This window comes from Dryobates pubescens, chromosome Z (assembly GCF_014839835.1).
Source record: "Dryobates pubescens isolate bDryPub1 chromosome Z, bDryPub1.pri, whole genome shotgun sequence".
Lineage (NCBI taxonomy): Eukaryota > Metazoa > Chordata > Aves > Piciformes > Picidae > Dryobates > Dryobates pubescens.
Window position 1 is genome coordinate 8,089,650 of NC_071657.1, and position 19,107 is coordinate 8,108,756.

General features: G+C 39.9%; 1 protein-coding gene across 1 annotated transcript in view; it reads left to right on the forward strand.

Annotated features, from left to right (window-relative positions):
* Nucleotides 1–7,221, forward strand: part of LINGO2 (leucine rich repeat and Ig domain containing 2) — a 172,124-nt gene extending 164,903 nt beyond the window's left edge. Inside the window, exon 2 of the mRNA XM_009906116.2 lies at nucleotides 4,880–7,221. Within this exon, the coding sequence (XP_009904418.1) occupies nucleotides 4,916–6,736 (1,821 nt within the window). The 5' untranslated portion in view covers nucleotides 4,880–4,915 and the 3' untranslated portion in view covers nucleotides 6,737–7,221. The remainder of the gene's footprint in view (nucleotides 1–4,879) is intronic.
* Nucleotides 7,222–19,107: the final 11,886 nt, after the last annotated feature.

The following is a 19,107-nucleotide window of genomic DNA, read 5'->3' on the forward strand; positions in this document are numbered from 1 at the left end:
GTTGAAAAGTGTTCCCCTAGTTGTTATTTTTGCCTTCTTTTTTTTTTTCATTTCTGTATAATATTCGTTATAATGTCTGTTAAACTGTTCTGAGTCTCAGTCTTAGAAGTATAACCAGGGTGCTGTTGCAAGTAAGTACTGCCTCTTGCACAACCACATGGAGTTTTAGTTTCTGAGTTTCTCTTAGCCCATGAGGCTTTTCCTGATAACTTAGTAGTAGAGAATGACCCCAGGACTGCAGAATAATTGAATCCCAACTTCATTTCTGAGTCAATGAATTGGCAGACTGGTGTTTTTTGTTGCTGCTGCTGCTGTTAGTCAAGGCTTCTTCCTGTCTGTTCATTACTGGAATGCAGACAGACAACTACTTAATGTTTTGCAGCTTATTTAAACACTGAGATGTTTAAGAGATCAATGAAGGAAGGGAGAACAAAATCTCTGCATAAGCAAAAAAGGCTTGATTAAAGAGGCAGGGAAGTTAGTACACTACAATTCACTTGAATCACTTCTGAGACAGTCTGATTTAAAGAAAATTCCTCCTTGGGAGTGTATGGGCAGGCTTGACTTGGCCTGTGGTAGAGCTTGGGATCAATACACCAACCCTAGACAATTTGCTGGCACAAGAGCTAGTAAGGCAAAGCCTTTACTACACACTGGCTCTCACATTAAAAGGACCATATGGCAGGAATGTCAAGACTGCACAGTCTATTCAGAAAATGCCTCAGTCAGGATTTCATTCATCCTCCTCGTGTCATTGTGTCTCAATGTAAGAATATTCCTTAATGTCTGTTAACTTTGTGTTTGCTTGTGACTCTCCCTAAAACCATCTCAGTTTGTCTGACACCTCCATGGCCCATTTGCGTTCATCACCTGGGCAAAACTTCCTGCCATTGGCAACTTGGTGTATTCCAGCAGCAAAATATCCTCACCCTCCCGCATTGCCTGGTCTGGTCCAGCATCACAGGAAAACAAAGGAAAGCCAGGGCAGCTGGTATTCTAAAGTGATTGTGATAAGTAGTTGAGAAATAGTCTGTAAAAAAAACCTTCCCAAACCACACAGAGCTGTGCCAAAATTTGCTCTACACAGGTAAAACTTGCAGTAGTTTTAGCTGCTCATATTTAGTAACTGCCTATTGAACACACAAGCAAAGATGTTTAGTTGGAAAGGTTTGAGCAGAGGTTTTGGCTTACTGCATGCTGAAGGGTGACAGATGTTGACTGGAGTGGCTAAAACAGGACCCTTCTTGCTCCCAAGTATATGCCGCCTGCTCCAAATGCAGGAAATTTCAAGTTCAGCAAGCAAGAGGACAAATGACATTATCCAGGAAGAGCAATTTACTTTTCCTGAGCACTAGCTCATAAAAAATTCATCTTGATGCCTTACGCCTTGAACAATGTGAAGGACAGATAAAGTTTTAAACACCTTGTACTGGCTTTGCATGGCAAGTTTTTGGTAGAGAGGAGGCTACAGAAACAGCTTCTTGAGAAGCTGCTAGAAGCTTTCCCTATGTCCAGCAGAGCCAGTGCCAGCCAGTTTCAAGATGGACACACTTCTGACCAAGGCTGAGCCCATCAGTGACAGTGGTAGAGCCTCTGTGATAACATATTTAAGAGGGAAGAGCTGGTACTACAACTTCATCCAGGGAAAGGAGTGAGCATATGTGAGAAATACAGCTCTGCAGACACCACGGTCAATGGAGAAGAAGGGGGAGGAGGTGCTTCCGGTACCAGAGCACAGATTCCCCTATTCCCCTGCACCTCTGGTGAAGACCATGGTGAAGCAGGCGGTCCTGCAACATGTGGAGCACCCCACACCAGAGCCAGTGGATGCCTGAAGGAGACTGTGACTCTGTGGGAAGTCCATGCTAAAGCAATCTCCTGGCAGGACCTGTGGACCCATGGAGAAAGGAGCCCACACTGAAGCAGTTCATGAAGAACTGAAAACAATAGGAAGGATGTGTGTTGAAGTTCTTGGAGGACTGTTTCCCATGAGAGAGAACACACACTGGAGCAGTGAGAGGGCACACAGTAACCATTTTTTTTTCCCCTGACTGGCTATTTAATATATTCTTTTTCTTTATTGATGTAATTTATTGTAGTTTGCTCCATCTTACATCTAAGTTCAGAATTTTGCTTGCCTGCACAGGCATACACACCCTTTTAGAGAAAAGTTTTTCCATCTTCATCAGTGTGCACATGCTCTTGCAGAAGGCAACTGTTAGTGTTTGAAGTGCCATAGTAACACTACTTTTCTTTATTGCAGCCACAGTCAAAAAAATACTTTTTAAATCTTTTAAATTGTCTGTCTTCTACTTTATACTCCTCAGACGTTTTAGTTACCAGGTGACTTGGGTAACTGCAAAAAGCGTGTCATATTTTTGCTATCTAAAACAAACACTCCAGGGGGGCTTGTCTTCCACTGAACCTGTTTACTTTGTGCTTCATGCATTAGGTGAATAAGGTAGGAGATTAATTCCCTGTGTGCTAGAAGTATCAGTGTGAAAGTGCTATCCTCACAGACTGAGATCTAAAGGTAATGATCAGAGCATCCAAAAGCCACTTTGATCTGAATTCATTGCAGACACCTAGCTCACAGACCCCTATAGATTTTCAGTTTTAACTTAGTGCCTAATAAGTGAAGTTTATCTCTGAAAACCTTTGTCACAGCTGGATATAACTAGCAATAGTTACTTGCAAGACTACAACTTAAGGGGGAAACTAAATGAATCTCAGCAGGTTCTACTTCTAGGACAAAGTTGAAATGTACTTTTATAGGTAGTATAATAAAGAATAGTCTTCATCCACAACCCCAGACTGCATCACAAAACCAGCACACAGTTTGCCTCGTATTATTAGTCTCTGCATAGAAGTGTCAGAGTGGAAAGAAGAAACCACATCAATCAAGAGTGACATCCTTCCACAGAGTTACAGGAGTAATATGTGTACAACTCACTTCTGATCAAAGAACATGATTTGTATGCACCTTTAAGAGAATTTATTGTTCACCCAGTTAAGTTTCTAACAATTAAAGCACAACTGTTTATTACTTAGTCTAGCTACAATACTGCTAATGTTTATAATCCCAACCACCCAGTTTCTGCTGAGAATTGTTAATGATATAAGGTAAGAAGACCCAAGTACCTGCTCTATTTCTCACATGCTGAATATCCACCCATATAATGCACCCACAGTCTGAGAGGGCAATCCTCCTCTCTTGGGCAGGATCATCTGGCGAGTTACCACATCTCAAGTAGCTTATCAGCAAAGTACAGTGGTGGTGTGGCAGTTACTGGTGGGAGTTTCTTATTCATTGATCTGGAGTTTACCAAATGGTTTTTTTATGTGCTTCAAACAGCTTATTTGCCTAAATAACTGACTGCAGGATTAATTTAGTTTTCCTGTATTTGTTTGTATCTGTGAATTCATCATCATGTGTGGGTGGATTTCTTTCAGGGTATGGTCCACGTGACTCCACACAGATAAACAATCATGACTCAAATTTGTGATGAAAACTTCCTGAGCAGTAGCCAGATGTTTCTCAAAACCCCAAGATGCAGGCCAAGCAGTGAATGCCTGACCATTGGGTGATTTTGCCCTTATGGGTAGGACCATCCATGTGTTCTGAACTGGGAGGAAATTACAGACAGGAATTATGTAAATAATTTTACAAGTGCAACCAAAATGAAGCCTAAATTAACCAATCCAGTAAAGGCCTCACAAGGTCTGAGGTTTAGTAATCTTATGAAGCCCAACATGCAATACTTGTCTCATCAAGTTGGCTGTACCACAGGAGTTATGGCACTTCCATAGTCCTTGCTTCCAATGTATCTTATTCTGCAAGTGTCGCAGACACATCTCCCTTTGATGAGCACCTACATTATTCCTTTTTTCTTCTTCTTCTTTTGAAATGGGTTATTGAACATCTTCATTTAGTAGCAACCCTTGAAAAAGTCTCTTGCCTTTGGTGACTAACCCTGCAAAGTACAGCCTTTGGAGAAAGGTGGTTAACTTAATAGAGGTTATCTTGTCTTCTACTATCCTCAGCTTTAACCTGAAGGCAGGAATGAATAAATCCCTTACTAACTGTGATTTTCATGCAATCTGTTGTGCTTCTTTGGACACTCTGCTGCTTAAATATAGCCAGCTCGTCACATCTTGGTTTTGTCTCCCTCAGAGCTAGTTTACATGTCTTGGATGTGCAAAGATGTATTCTGTAAACCTTTCTCAGGTCTTTGGCTATAAAAATCACATAGAATTTCTCTGGGCAGTACAAGCAACCAATCTGTTTGTCCTTAATACAAATTCTTATCAGAGATGCATCAGTTCTTCCTCATCTGAGCTATTGTGTATGTGTGAACAAATTCAATCTATCTATAGCCATAATGTATGCAATAAATGTTAAAAGAAATCTTTTCATTGTAAAGGAACTATGTTTTTTGAAGATAATACATTATTAAGCTTTACCTTAAAACACTGAGATGAATAGAAAAGGCAGAAGCTGTGCAGTTTCATGTCACTGCACAGAGGCTCAGTGCTGTGAACTTCTCACAGATGTGGAGAGAGCATGGTGTTTATCCCTGCATTAGTTACAGCACTGTCTTGAAGGAGACATTCTGGGAGTAAGAAAGAGTGAAACATAACCTCCTTTACTGTTTGCAGTAGGAAAAGCTGTTTTGTCCCCTCTGACAGCTGGAGGTGAAATGCTGGATAAACAGATCCTTTGACAAGCCCAATGACACTGAAGGAAAATTCGGTTTAGGTTTTATTGTTTTGTTTCAGATGGAAACCTATGAGCCTGCTTTGAAATGAAACAGTAAAATTGGCAGAGATCTTTTGCTGCAGACTGAACTTGTTCCCTTTCCCATCCTCTTCCCCACAGGCCCGTGACGGAGGGTTAGACCACATCGGTGGAGTCATGCGGCACACAGCTGTATCATGCTGGCAGCCGTTCCTGGGTCTGGCTGTGCTGCTGGTCTTCATGGGCCCCACCATAGGCTGCCCGGCCCGCTGTGAATGCTCGGCACAGAACAAGTCTGTCAGCTGTCACCGAAGGCGTCTGATGTCCATCCCAGAGGGCATTCCTATCGAGACTAAAATCTTGGACCTCAGCAAGAATCGACTGAAGAGCATCAACCCTGAGGAATTCACATCATACCCGCTGCTGGAGGAGATCGACCTCAGTGACAATATAGTTGCCAATGTGGAGCCTGGAGCCTTTAACAATCTCTTCAACTTGCGCTCCCTGAGGCTGAAAGGAAATCGTCTGAAGCTGGTCCCCCTTGGGGTGTTTACTGGGTTGTCAAACTTAACAAAGCTCGATATAAGTGAAAACAAGATTGTCATTTTGCTGGACTACATGTTCCAAGATCTGCATAACCTAAAATCCCTGGAGGTTGGGGACAATGATTTGGTTTATATATCACACAGGGCCTTCAGTGGACTGCTTAGCCTGGAACAGCTCACCCTGGAGAGATGCAACCTCACAGCTGTACCAACAGAAGCTCTTTCTCATCTCCACAACCTCATCAGTCTGCATCTGAAACAGCTCAACATTAATGCTTTGCCGGCGTATGCCTTTAAAAGACTGTTTCGCCTGAAGGACCTAGAGATAGAGGCCTGGCCCCTCCTGGACATGCTGCCTGCCAACAGTCTGTATGGTCTCAACCTTACTTCTCTCTCCATCACCAACACCAACCTGTCTGCAGTACCTTACTCTGCTTTTAAGCATCTGGTTTACCTGACACATCTAAACCTCTCTTACAACCCTATCAGCACCATTGAAGCAGGCATGCTTTCAGATTTAGTGCGCCTGCAAGAACTCCACATGGTGGGAGCCCAGCTACGTACCATTGAATCACATGCTTTCCAAGGGCTCCGTTTCTTACGTGTGCTTAATGTGTCTCAAAACCTGCTAGAAACCCTAGAAGAGAATGTATTCCATTCCCCCAAAAGCCTTGAGGTCCTCTGCATTAACAACAATCCTCTAGCCTGTGACTGCCGCCTCCTTTGGATTTTACAGAGGCAACCCACTTTGCAGTTTGGAGGCCAGCCACCAATGTGTGCTGGCCCAGACAGTGTCAAAGAGAGGTCATTCAAAGACTTTCACAGCACAGCTCTTTCCTTTTACTTCACCTGTAAGAAGCCCAAGATACAAGACAAGAAGTTGCAGTACCTGGTAGTGGAGGAGGGGCAGACGGTGCAGTTGGTGTGCAACGCTGACGGGGATCCGCAGCCTACCATATCCTGGGTTACGCCGCACCGGAGGCTGATCACGGCTAAATCAAACGGAAGGGCCACTGTGCTGGGAGATGGCACCCTGGAGATACGATTTGCTCAAGACCAGGACACTGGGATCTATGTTTGTATTGCAAGCAATGCAGCTGGGAATGACACCTATTCAGCCTCCCTTACGGTAAAGGGGTTTACTTCAGACCGTTTCCTTTACGCCAACAGGACCCCAATGTATATGACAGACTCCAACGACACAAGTTCCAATGGAACTAATGTGAACACCTTCTCTCTGGACCTTAAGACAATATTGGTGTCCACAGCTATGGGCTGTTTCACATTCCTTGGAGTGGTTTTATTTTGTTTCCTCCTTCTTTTTGTGTGGAGCCGAGGGAAAGGCAAACACAAAACCAGCATTGACCTTGAATATGTCCCTCGCAAAAACAATGGTGCTGTGGTTGAAGGGGAGGTTGCTGGACCACGAAGGTTCAATATGAAAATGATTTGATGGTATTCTGCTAACAGTGCTTTTTCTGTGGCATTAAAACCAATTAAAACAGCCTGGCATGTGGAATTGCTAGGAAGAAGCAGCTTAATGCAGCTGTCACTGTATCAAAAGGTTACATGAAAATGGAAAGACTATTTGTGGTTATACAGCAGAGCCTCCAGACCTTGAGGCAGATATGTCAGGGCCTTGCATAGAACTGGTAAATTGTACTAACTGTTTGCATTGCAAATATTGGCATTCTGGGGATATCGGCAATGAACCACTGGCTCATGCTCATGGACAATTGTTCAACATTTTCTAACACTACAAAAAGAAAAAGAAAAAAAAAAAAGCCTACAGTGTAGGATTTACATATTAAAGAATAAGACACATTTGTCTAAAACATACTCTACAGTGAAATTTTTATCTATAGATCTCATTTGGTAAAACCTTGCATCATCCCTTCTAGTTGGTTCAACATCACAAAAAGAAAAAATTGGTAGGTTTTGTTTTGTTGGTTTGGTTTTTGTTTTTTTTTTAAATCTACATCTATACTGTGTACATTTTAAAGCAATACAAATGAGAGGTTGTGCTTTTAGATATCCACCAATACTGACCCAAGTGTGATGTCACCCTCCTTTTAACTACCATCGAACCCAAATTAGACTCTTGTAGTTACAAATTAGAAATAACATAAGATATTTTTCTCCTCATGTAGAAGGCCAGAGATGACTAGTTGAGAGCAAACGTGCTCAGCTCTGTTGATCATCTCTTCATATAAATATAAGGCATGTGCCTAGTTTTGATACAGAATGGAATATTTTTTATATCTGTGATATCACACTGGACCAGTTTACTGTAACATAACCCTGGATCTCACCCAGGGAAGGCAACCCACTAGACATTGCTGGCATAGAGGAGTTGAGTTCTACCCTGAAAAGAGAGAGCTGGTTTTCTTTTCCCTGATTTTAATTTTAAAGCTACTGTTAAAATGTTCGTGTGCACTGGGCAAGAGGTAATATATACTGCATACTCCTTGGGAAATATGGTCATCTTACTATTTGTACAAGTGAATTAAAACATACAAACACTATGCTACTAGGAGGGAACTCTTCTCCAATGCCAAGTGAACTACGGTTGTCCATGCATAATATGGGGATTATAATGCTAAAAGGATGTTTAAGACATGATAGCCTCAAAAAGGCTAGCATACTGCCAGATAAAATGAACCTCTAGCCACTGTCATTCTCATCTTGTATATTTGTAGATAACACACAAGCGCAAAACTGGTTTCCAAGAACAGATTACTTAGCTATTCTTGATGCCATTTTCCTAAATATGTGGTTATGTTGCTTTCAGGGGCAGTATCTTAGAGCAAGAGGGGCAAGTCTTTCCAGGTTATAGGAGGATTTTCTAATGGAAAGAAGAGAGAAGTGGAATGTTAGTTCAGTACAGAGTAACCCTTTTTTTGTTCATTTGTTTTATGCCTCTAAACAAATTCCAAATTGTTGTACCAAGTTGTTGGTACTACTGTTCTTAATTTACAATTCTCAGCAATGGGAAGATAAAGAGTTGTTCAGCCACCTCTCAGTTTTCCAGCAATTATGAGCCATGGGTTTGTTCCTAAGTGTAAAATACATTTTACAAATTATATGCATGGCCTGGAGGAAGGATAGTACTGACTACAAAAATGTTTAGCCAAAATGAATACAAAAGAAATATTATAAGGCAGAACATGCAGGTTAATGTGATCTATGAGCCTGTGACAAATCTTAACATTATATTTCAGCACTTGGAAACCAAAGTCAGGCTGATGTATCATGGAATGCAGGTGTAGTATCCACAATCTTTGGCAGAAGTTGCGTAAACAGGATAAAAAACCCTCCCACTTCTATCAAGGGAGATGTGCCAAAACCAGTAAAATCCAGCTGCACTCCTCAGTGGTGCCTCTAATGTAGCTGCAGGACCTAAGGCTAGGCAGTTTTAAAAATCTCTTTTCTTAGTGGTAGATCTTTGGTTGCATTGTTGCTCCATTTTAGGTCACTAAATTGAGGAGGATGCACAGCTTTTTTGGAATTTTCTTCAGTTTAGTTGGCTTTAAGTTTGGAGTTGAATTTTCTTGCTTCCTGTTTGTTTTTTTTTTATGCTCTGAACTAGACAGTTGGAGATTTATGGAGATGCTTGAAAGGAATCCCCTTTGTTCTAGGACAGCTTGTAAAACGTTAATGAAATGGGAAAACCCCTGACCAAATTCAAACACCAAGGAAATTATTTTTGCTGAGATAATAGCCACCGCACTGAAGTCCAAAACTCTACTGTACCTTAATGTGGGCAGTTTAAAGAAACAAATGGGGATAAAACAAAGTGTTTCTGAACTGCCCATTGAAGACATTTGCATGTGCCTTTCCCCTGTAATTGTCATTTTTTTTCAACCAAGCCCCTGCAGTCATTTCATGTTAAGTGTTAAAATCGATGTTTAAGCAAAAACTCTCTTAAATTCTAGACATTTGCAGATGATTGCTTCATATTAAATGACAGAAGTTTAAAAAAAAAAAAAAGATAAAAAAAAGATAAAAAAGAAAAAAAACTTCTAAAAAAAAAGAAGGAAAAATGTGCTTTTAGGATTAATTATGGATTGCTGAATTCCTCTGTTCCTTTAGAATGACTTTAAAAAGTGATTGCATTGTTAGTGCACTGCAAGGATTTCTGAGCAGTTATGTGCTTAGTTACCTGTGTGAAATGTGTGCTGGTGATGAAAATCATCGCTTGCTCTTGCTGAGCACCACCTTGCAGAGCTGTCAGCATTTTGTGTATCGCCTTGAGTTCAGTCAGTATTCAGTTTATAGGAGTCAGTGTTTGCTCCCTGCCTCTAGCAATGTTCTACTTTTTGCAGCCTACTTATTTCACCATGGGCTTGGCATTGCATATGGCATCAACAGCAGTGAGGACAGCAAGACTCAGAGACAAGCTTTTATCTTGCTCCACGTAGCCTTCTTCATATGTAGTCACAGGACATGCTCACTGTAGCTGGTTTTGGTGAAAGAGGGATACAATGTCAAGGTCAGATCTAGCTAAGCAGTTTTTTTGCCAGTTCCTTTAAGAACTGAGTGGCTAAATGTCTATTCTGCCTCTTTCTGCTAGAGATCAAGATTCCACTTTATATCTTACTGCAGGGGAGAAAAGGGTCTAGGATATGAGGAGACATCTGACCCACATGGTTCCCCTATCATGTATTCAGAAACAGTCTATATCTGCCACCAAAAGAGGGAATGAAGGCTTTTTCTCTATTTCTGACTTGTATACTGACTGCCTCCAATCATGGCACCAGGCCAAATCTGAGTTTTCCTGGCAGTCTCTGCAACAGAACTCTGCGAAGCAGCAATAGTTCTGCAGAAAACAAAAAATATCAAAACCAGTAGCGCAGTTTGAGAAAGCAGGTACCACAGTATCCTTCTCAATAATTCCTGTAAGAGAGGTGCTGATTCTCTCACAAACAGATTTTGAATTCCACATCTGCAGACGGGTACTTTCATAGTGTATGGATGTACAAGTGTCCAGACTTCCCACAAGTGAGTTAAAGAGGATATTGCAGCAATGTACTGAGAACAGAGTTTGCAATGGTATAAAGACAGATTAAACAGTGCCCCACCTCAGCCTTATTTTTTGGGTTTGAGCTGATTCCCTTTGGTTTGTAGTTTTCACCCCTTTGTTTCCTAATTAAATTAGTAGCATTAGGTAGAAAGGCTTTGTCCACAATGTCAGCTCAGTTAGATTCAGACTGGGAGACTGCTTTTACCCTCTGTGCCTCTATCCTTCACCATTCACACCTGCTCCCAGTGCCAACAGGGTCAACAACTCCAGGTACACAGACGAAATCAGCCAGGAGACTGAACCCCTAGAGAACTGTTGACACAAGCTGATGTAGTAGATTTTTCAACTAAACTTCTTTTTTTTTTTTTTTTTTTTTATTTAGTTGGCATCATTGTGACACTGCCATTCAAGTTTCCTCTATTTATGTGAATGGAAGCTGTCTTTTTTTCCTTATTTCTTTTATCCCTGTATTGCGACACCTATCTATGCTGGTAACAACTCTACCACTGTTAAGAAAATTTTTAAAAGAAAAAACACATTACACCCTCAACATCACAAATTGAAGCTGAGGCATATGAGATACAGTAAGAACTCAGCATTAATATTTAATGGAAAGTGTTATCTAAACCTTGTTATAAAAGAAAAAAAAAGCGTGGAGGAACTTTGGAATATAGGCCACATTGCAACCGAATCACATCAAAGATATGCAGAAATAGACTTTCCTACACCATGTCTAGGTATCTGGTTTAAATATTGAACTTTTCCGGAAAGCCTTCAAGATGTGTGAATGCCAGGAGCCCACATTTAACCCACAAAAGACAAAGGGTAGGCTGATAATCCAATATAGCATCTTATGTCTGCACAAGGACAGCAGGAGTTACTAGCAAAGATAGCCAAGAAACTGCAGCCATACAAGCCATTTATCCTCATCTGCTACAGCATCTTGTGGGGAAAAAAAGAGTCCATTATTTAGTAATGAAATGGACAATCCTTACTCATCTCTATTAAAAGAATGCAACATTTGCATAACTCAGTTGCAGTCTGTTCCACCTCCACCCCCAGCAGTGCCAGCAAGTGAGGAAGGGGAAGCCTATTCTGCACTCTTTGCTCATAATCTTTTTCCCCTGAATGATCCTGGTCTACCTGGGGCTAATATTACAGCTGTTCTGTTAGTTCCCATCCCTTCAGCTCACAAAGTGGTTTGACATGGAGTAGCAGGCAAAGGTTCATATGGTCAAGCTGTCCCTCCTCCCAGAACTGTAACTTTGGCCTTCTCAAATGAAAGGACCAGTGCAGCAGAAATATAGTAGAAGTCACAGTCTGTTGCAGCTGCTCCTGTAGTTCTGCCATGTGACAACACGTGAAAAAGCTCTGGATGCATGCTTTCTGACCTTGTTTCAGTATCTTAGGTGATTGGGGTTTTGTGCTAAATTGAATGAGGAGAGAAGAACCCAAAAAAAACTTCATTCAGTAATTTGGAAGTTACTTGTCCCTGAAGGAGTTCAAGGAACCTCTCTGGAAAAGGCAAAGGGCCTGATTGCTGGAGAGTCACTGAAACATTGAATTAAATTTTTCAAGTTAGAGCTAAGCATTTTGGATGCCCTGTTTCTATCACTTGTAATAAAAAGTATAGACTCAGTTTCCCTTGGTTAGCTGTAGGCAAATCACAGCCATTTGGTCCAGTGGTACATGCTCCTTTTGTCTGTCTCCTAGCTCTGCCCTCTTCCCTTCTCAATTTCAGATGACTATGATGCCAAATGAAGATCTCTAGATTTGGTTTAGTTTCACTGCATGTTCTTACTGCTTTTGGAATTTGGATCTCAAAGCAGGATCTTAAAGATTCTTAAGCCAAAAATAAAAATAGGAAATGAAGAGCCTTGAGTAAACCTCTTCCTGCAAGTGAAAAATTCTGTGAGGTTCTTGCTACTGAGATAGCTACATGCCAAAAGCAATCTGCAGGTTAAATGAATCTGAAGGGTTTGGGTTTGTTTGGTTTTTGTGGTTTGGTTTTTTTTTTTTTCCTTGTTGTTTTTCTACTAGAAGCAGGTGGTTGATTATAAGGCCAGCTGGAAATAAAAATTTGTATTTATAGCCTCAGCAGAATGAGGAAAGAGCTGCATAGTCAACAAAATGTTCCATGTTATTTCAACTTAAATTTAAGGATACTTTATCCTTCGTTTTCAAACAGCTCATTGAATAGTATGAAAGAGCAGAATTTCACCTCATAATACGATTATTTGTATTTATTCAAACTGGTGCCAAAATTGTCATGAAGCAAAAGTGATGAAGCAAGAGACTGAAAATGGATTTTCTACCCCCGTTTGGCAATATAAATCAGCAGAAATCCTCTTGACACCATTCTGTTACTCCTCGGTTACACGAGACATTTGAAAAAGGCATCTGGGTTATTTGCTTTCTACTAAGCAGCCTATAGTGGAAAATAAGCAGAACTTATGTTTTAATTATATTTTAATTATTAATTAGTTCTCACCTTGTGGCATATCTTCTATTCTGGAATGCTTTAATATTTACCACTGCTAACTGAGCCAGAGAATATAAAAATGTGGATTTTTTGTGGAGAAAATAAATAAGGCAAAAGAAAGAGAAAACCTTTAAGTTTGCTTATTTCTTCTATTTGCAAGTCAGCATCTTTATCTTCTCTCACTTAAGCCAACAATAATGAATTGAAATTTCAAGGCAGGTGTGAACATGGTTGTCAGCTTCTACACACATGTGAATAATTTTGATCTTTCAGGAAAAAAAAAAAGATTACTGCTTTTTAAAGAATTCTTTTATGCCACTGACACCTAAAAGCAAATGACACTTTGGCTTCATTACATTGGGCACTGTATAAGTAGGAAGTAAATGACAATTCTGGTGAGCTTACAGCCATATAGTAAGAAGTTGGCTTCTGGGCAAGTATATGTGATAGCAAGTTTCTCATTGTTTGGGGAGGGAATGCCATAGTGCATATATATTAAAATATCATCACACTGGAATCTATTTGCAAGCACATGTAGTTCATATGTATATGTTTGTGTGTGCAAAAGAAAAAGAGAAAAAAAAAAAAAAAGAGTTCTATTTGTTTTGTTCTTTTCTTACTTCAAGTATTAAATGTATATTGTTTTTAAAAGGTGACAAGGTTGAGCAGAAACAATGTGTTGTAATTTATTTTAATATATATATGATCCAGTATGAATGGGAAATGAAACAGCCTTGCTGTTATGATCCATGAAGCACATGACAGGTTGGGTTTGTCCATAAGTTTGCTTCATGTTTGAGCAAAATATGCTAATATTATGGGGAGGGAGGTGGGAGGGGAAGAAAAGAGAAAAAAGGGGGGAAAAAAAAAAAGCTTTGTTTGTCAAGGCAGTTGTCCTGAATGTCATTTAAAAATTTCCTTTAGGGCTTATGTCATGATGTGTATCATACTTATCCAAAATGAAACCCAAATAAATAATTCCATGGAGTGGCAAAATTTACTGGGAACAGTGAAGAAAATTTGCCTTACTTTCCCTCTTGTAGCTGACCACTTTTTTTTCAAGGGGCAGTGGAAGAAACTAAGATGGGAAAGAGACGGTTTTGTCAGCAGCATATCTAAGATCATCAGTGTTCAGTCATGCTACAGGCAACCTGCTTAGACCCACCACTCCTGGCCAGAGGATATAAACCGTTACAGTCAGAAAGAAGACTCTAACAAGTATTACTCATCTACTTGGTTTCAATCCTTCCTTGCATCAAGACCTCAGACTAGGTCACATTCATATATAGTGTGGGATTTATGCTCCCTGTAAAGTATCAGTCAGCTTGTTCCCTTACTTTCATTTGCACAAGTGATTGATGGGGGTACCAATGAGGTTAATGCTGGAAGAAAAGCCCAACACTTACCAGCACCATGGAGTGCACAGCAGAAAAAAAGATTTCACCAGCTGTGTGTTACTTGGAAGGCAACCAGTACTGAGAATCTGCATCTGAAACGGTTTCTAAAGAGGATCACCAGTAGTCAAACTCCACTGTAACTGCACTAGAAAAAATAAGTTGTGGAAGTTAGACTTTCCTAAGCTTGAAAGTTATTCCAAACTCCTGAGGCTTGTCACAACCCACCAAATCTGTGTCAGAGATCAGCTTTGATAAAGGACAGAGGCCATGGCTTAAACTATTGCTCTCCTGTTCTCCCATGGCTAGATGCGTTCACCAACAGAGATTTTGGCTAATTCTTTCTGGGAGGCTATTGCTACTCCTGTTCTGTCATGGCTAGATTCTTTAACCAACAGAGAATTTTCCTAATTCTTTCTGGGATCATCTGAAATAAGATCGATCTGCCATAAACCCATTATTCTCTAAATCAGGGTCCTGTTCACTGGAAGAGGAAAACAAAATTGTTATTGCTACCTCAGGAAAGGGAAGAAGCAAGTTGAGATCCTACAGGATTTCTGGAAGCAGAGACAGATAGGGTCTGAGGCTGAGTTTTCCTGTGCCTCCTGAGATCTGTTTTATCCTTCTGCATTTGCATTGTACACCTCAAAAACATTCTGGCTGATTTGCACCACCATACCTTCCTTTGCAGCAGAATGTCAAGTGCCATGAATCTGGGGGCTAAACTTAACTATAGTTTGCATTAAGAACTGGCTTTATTTTCATGTTCTTTTATATTCCCTTAATTTGGTAACTGACATTCTGCAATCCGGCTTCAGTAGGATATGAAAAAAAAAGAGCTATTGCTTCTACCACTGCATTACAAACATTGAGTTTGCAAAGAACATTGAGGTTTATCCCTCAAATGGGTTCTCTATCCTAAACTTTGGAGTTCTTTTATGCAGTTCCAGTAACTTTTTGTACTACCTAACACTATCTCAAGAGGTGGAACCTGCTTATGTATCACAGGCTCTAGTGTGTAATTTCCAGTAGTTTACAGCAGAAGCAGCTACTAGTTTTCTCCATGATAACCCAGTAGAGAATCCATCACACCATCAGGCAATCACTGATAATTCATTAAAATAATCCACAATGAGGCCAAGGTCTAAACAGGGGCTGGGGGGCAGGGAATAAAAGAAAAAGAAATTGTGCTCTCCAGAGCTACTCTTTTCATTAGAAAATTACAACATCTATAGGTAACACTTAACAGAGAAACACCACTTCAGCTTTTAAAAAGCATCCCAAATTTTCTAAAGCACAGTCACTTTCATGAATTTTTGAGACTGTTTATACTTTTACAGGTTCACTATCAAAGGTATGTCTCACAGTTAATAACCCTGTATTGAATACCACAATAACCTTTAAATAAATTAAAATATATATATATATCTCTTGGTGTCCAAAGTCTATTTTAAGAAATGCCTGGGTTTAATATTTTTGTATTTAAATGGGGTAGTGAAATCACACAACATACCAATGAATAAACTCAGTACACAGAGACTGAGTTATTCTGATATACAGTGAATTTTCTGCATCATAAAACCTTCCCACATATTCTTGTAGATGATATGCTATGAAAAAAAGGGCTTTATTCATCCCCTGTACTATCTGGACTGGAGGAGAGGCTCGTAATTAATGCTGGGAAAGCATGAATAAATTTGAGGCTACTGGGTAAAGAAACAGAGTTATTGAAAAGGACCTGACCTTGCTGTCTACAGACTTAGTAGCAGGCTGGGATTTTTAGTCTAAATTCTTTCTTTCTTAGGCGTAAGAGATTCCCTATGGAAAGTCTTACTTTGCTTCTGTTCTTGGAAAGATAAATTTCAATCTTAGTGATCGAGAGGAAACATAATACAGTAAGAGGTTAATGAAAAATAGGATTGAATTGCAGAGAAGAAAAGAAATTAAAACTTGCATAAAAAATATTTGGCACAGGTACTTAGCGTATTATCTAAGTAACTGCAGTTATTTGGGTTTCCAGGAGCTGGTTTATAGCTAAGGGATGCATTCAGCAAGTTAAGGCTGTAATCACCAGCTAGAAGATATTATTTACCTCATCAGTCCCTAAGAGGAAGTTATATTTTTCTGAGCTATTTTCCAATAACTTTGCTATTTATATAACTGAAAAGCACAAGTGATGGAGAGCACACTTATTTTATTATAGGAAGACAACAGTAAATTTATTACTTTTGCTATGAGAGCTCTTTGCTGTATGTACAAAGACTAATGGGTTACATCCATTATGTAAAGTATGGCTATCACTGAAACCAAACAACATATCCCCTTAAAAAACAACCAACTTTTGGTGCATCTGTGCAGTGCACTGCAGATAATACCATGCTTTTACACAGCATAGGCACGCCATGCAAAGGGATTAGAGATAATAAAGCCCCCTGACTTACACAAAAGCTTGCCTTTTAATGGGGTTTTTAGAGTCTTGTGTTGGCTTTCATGAGTTTGGCAGGCTGTCGCATTTTGCTGAAGGATATCAGATCAGCGTTGCTTGACTTGGAGAAGGCATAGCTGTCAGCTACCGAGACAAGCAGAAGGCTGGAACTCAAGATTTCTGCACTGTAATCAAACCCCCTGAGCTCTAACTCTCTGAAGAATACAATATCAATATTTACCTTTCAAAAGGAAGATTCTGCCATCCCCCTAAGGATTATAAAGCCAAGGAGTTATGGTTCACCCATCTCTGCATGAGGAGTGATAGTGATGTGTGTAGGTTGGTACGTGTTAAGGGGCATTGTTTTCAGATAAAGAAATTTTTGTGGGTTGTTTTGTTTATTTTTTTAAGAAATACAACCCCTGCTGCCCAAAGTGCTCTAGAGGATGATGGCAATGTGGTGACAACAGTGGCCTGCTCTGTGTAGTCAACATTTCCATTTCCATTTGTAATAGATGCTCTTGCAGAGCAGTGGCCATGTATGAAATAGTGTTGTGATGAAAGATGCTCACCAACTTGGCTCTCTCTTTTCTGCAGTTCAGTGGTACATTGCATGAAAGGACCTCTTAATGTCTCATTTAATTAGTGGTTTTGCAATGCTTGAAAAATGTGATTCATCTCCTAAAGGATCTATGAAGATATGTCTCTTTGCCTTTGATTATGGATGAGATGCCAAAATGAATGCACATCATGCAATTGTCAGGTTGCCAAGTGTCACACCAAGCACTTTGATTACTAGTGCTACAAACACATTTCCATTTGGTCTTTCCGCAAGACTACCAAAAATAGGTCCCATAGTTTCTCTACTCTCTAATCAAAGTTTACTGAAAGAAAGCTATCATTCCCACAGGTTCTCCAGCTCTTTGAGAGATAAAGTAACAAGCATCCACTTTTCAAACCTGCTGCCAATGTTTATCACAGGGAATTTGTCATTACGCTCTGTTTTCCACAATGCTGAATTGTGGCCAACTTCATCTTCATCTTTTAATCAAGATTGTTTTGCTTATACATGAGCCAAACAGTTGGAACTTTCCCATTCCCAGCTTCTGCTTTAACACTGAAGCCAGAAGAATCTGCTGTGACTATCAGTGAAGCACATTCAATAGTTAATGGCAGGCTACTGCCTTGCGTTCAGCAGTCACTGGGAGCTATCGCTGAGTTCTAGGCCTGTCTGACATGATTGAAAATAGCAACTGGTCCTTGGGAATGAGATTAACCAGTGTACATGCATTTTGCCATTCAAGAGCACCATCAACTCCAGAAATGATGGAAGGTGTGTGTGTTTGTGTGAGAGTGTGTATGTGTGTGTTCAAGTCAATGAGAACTGAAGGGAGTACTTGCTGAATGTGCATGCTGTCTTAGAGAACTGCACACAAAAAAACACGTGAGAGACCAATTTGTCCTTTATGGCTTAACCTGCTGAAGCAGAAACCTAAACCACTGCAGACAGGAGGAGGGTATGCATTAAAAAAACCCACAGGCATTTTGCTCTGAGGTGCTCTGTGCTGTAAGTATGAAAAGCCAGGAAAATGGATAAGAGATTTACTTGTTGATGGGAAAGTAATTTTCCCAGTGTAATGAGATGCTCCCTCCAGATCCTGTCTTAACACAAGGATTCTCCTCTCTCCTTGTTCAAAAAAGGAAAGCTACAAACGACCTCATTTTGCTACAAATACTTTCTTAGAATGCCATCTGTTCTGATCAAAAGATCAGCCCTTCCTGGATTTTCAACAGCTATTGTATAATTGTTTTTCACAGAGATTGATTTTAATTGTAACACTGTTCTGCTACAGCCCTATTGTCTGTGTCCTTCCGAATTGTCAGTTACTTAAATGAAGAAATAAAAGCTCGAAAGCACATTGTTGTAATTGATTTCTATGTTTCAATTGTCTTATGAGAAACAAGATTATTAATTTCATCTGTTGAGGCACAAAAATAAAACACTTTCCTTAAAAAAAAAAAAAAAGGAAAAAAAAAAGAAAAAAAAAAAGAAAAAAGATAAAAACAAATAAAGAAAAAAATTAAAATCCATTACCGTTTCACTTGTGATTTTTTTTCTTCTAAGGCAAAAGTTTGAGGCGGTCATTTCCATCCTCTGCTATAATTGTGGGAATTTGCATAACTTATTGGGTATATTGATTTTAAAGAAAGGAAAAAAAAAAAGGTTCTCTTTACTATTCCAGTGAGAATATATGCATGCATATAAAAATGTAGCGTTCTCCAACCAGGATGGCACTTGTCATGTTAGCATCATCTCCTATCCTGCCTTTCCCCCACCTTTTCAAACTAGTAAGTTCATGTGGTGTCCCTGTCTCATCCCAGGATAAGTTCCCAGGATTCAGTTCCTTAACTGTAAGGATTTGTCCCAGCATCTTGTCCTTAGGCAAGTGTGGGAAGATGGGATCTGGGTGCTGAGGAACTGTTGGTTAAGGGATCTTTA